Source organism: Pterocles gutturalis, unplaced genomic scaffold (assembly GCF_000699245.1).
Source record: "Pterocles gutturalis isolate BGI_N339 unplaced genomic scaffold, ASM69924v1 scaffold6430, whole genome shotgun sequence".
Classification (NCBI taxonomy): Eukaryota; Metazoa; Chordata; class Aves; order Pterocliformes; family Pteroclidae; genus Pterocles; species Pterocles gutturalis.
The window spans coordinates 3008-4310 of record NW_010145746.1 but is presented as its reverse complement, the minus strand read 5'-3'; the positions used below and the strand labels follow the sequence as shown (position 1 = coordinate 4310).

The following is a 1303-nucleotide window of genomic DNA, read 5'->3' as shown; positions in this document are numbered from 1 at the left end:
ATGACCTAATGTTAATAAAGTTCTATTTTCATTATATCTGATTGAATGAGATGAAGAAAGTATGTGGAGGCCAGTCTTGGTTCTTCTCCAGCAATTTATATTGTGTCGTTTTGCCCTTCAAAAGTAACAGCAGTATAATTGTAGGCAAATTAATTGAGGGTAAAATTATAATAAATTGTGAAATACTTGCTTGTAAGCTTTCAAAGGAGACCTGGCTTAGATGTGTTCTGATTGTTTCCTGGTTTATTTTCTCTCACACATTTCTTTTCACATTCTTTACTTTATTAGGGTGGGAATAGATTCAATTAATACGGCTGAAGCCTGTGTTAACTGTTATCACTGGAGAATACCCTAATGTCAGGTGTATCTTTCAGATGCCTCTTTGGCATTCACCAAGAAAATAAATGTCCTACTCCCATTGTTGTGGATATATAGTATGTACAAACTCAGCGTATGGGTAGGTAATACTCTTTGTGGTGTTTAATACGCATGATAAATGCAAACATTTTCCTGGTACACATTTGTTTGCAGGGGATGTGATCAGCCTTGGAGACCGACAGCTTACTGTCATGCACATGCCTGGTCATTCAAGAGGCAGTATTTGCTTACATGACAAAGACCGGAAGATTTTGTTCAGTGGAGACGTGGTGTACGATGGATCCATGATTGACTGGCTTCCCTACAGCAGAGTAAGTGACTACATTGCCAGCTGCCAGCGCCTCATGGAGTTAGTGGACAGAGGTCTCGTGGAGAAGGTACTGCCTGGGCACTTCAACATATTTGGGGCAGAAAGGCTGTATCGGTTAGCTTCCAACTACATTTCACAAGCTGGAGTTTGTCACAAGATTTCTACTTGTGCCATGAGATCCATTGCAAGCATAGCACTTCGCATGACAAATTTGAGAGTCACTTCTTAGTGACGGTGCATTTTGTGTGATCTGTTCCCTGCTGAAAACCCAAGTGGCTTGTGAAAGTGTTGATACAATCAGAAGCAGTATGCATTTGTAAAGAGCTGGCAAATTGATGCAGATGACCTGCAAAAATGCTCCGTATTTTTGTCCACTTTTCTCCTATTTTTATAAAAAGTACGCAAGCTAGTAGCTTTAGCCAAAGCTACCATTTTTCTTTATATTTTTTCAGAGCATGTTTGCACATATATTGTGATTGAAATATAGGTTTATTTTTGTTACGATTCTGCCAGATGCATATATGCCAAAATGAAGGTTTTACATTCATGTCTGGAAACTTGTTGATGTAGCACTATGTTTGTGCCTGTTCACTGAAATCCTGCTCAGGTTTTGGT

At 39.2% G+C, this 1303-nt stretch overlaps 1 protein-coding gene across 1 annotated transcript; it reads left to right on the top strand.

Annotated features, from left to right (window-relative positions):
* Positions 1 to 531: 531 nt before the first annotated feature.
* Positions 532 to 917, top strand: MBLAC2 (metallo-beta-lactamase domain containing 2; the record flags this gene model as incomplete). Its single annotated transcript, XM_010085479.1, has 1 exon — positions 532 to 917. A coding segment is annotated over one exon (386 nt), but the record flags the coding sequence as incomplete, so codon positions are not given.
* Positions 918 to 1303: the final 386 nt, after the last annotated feature.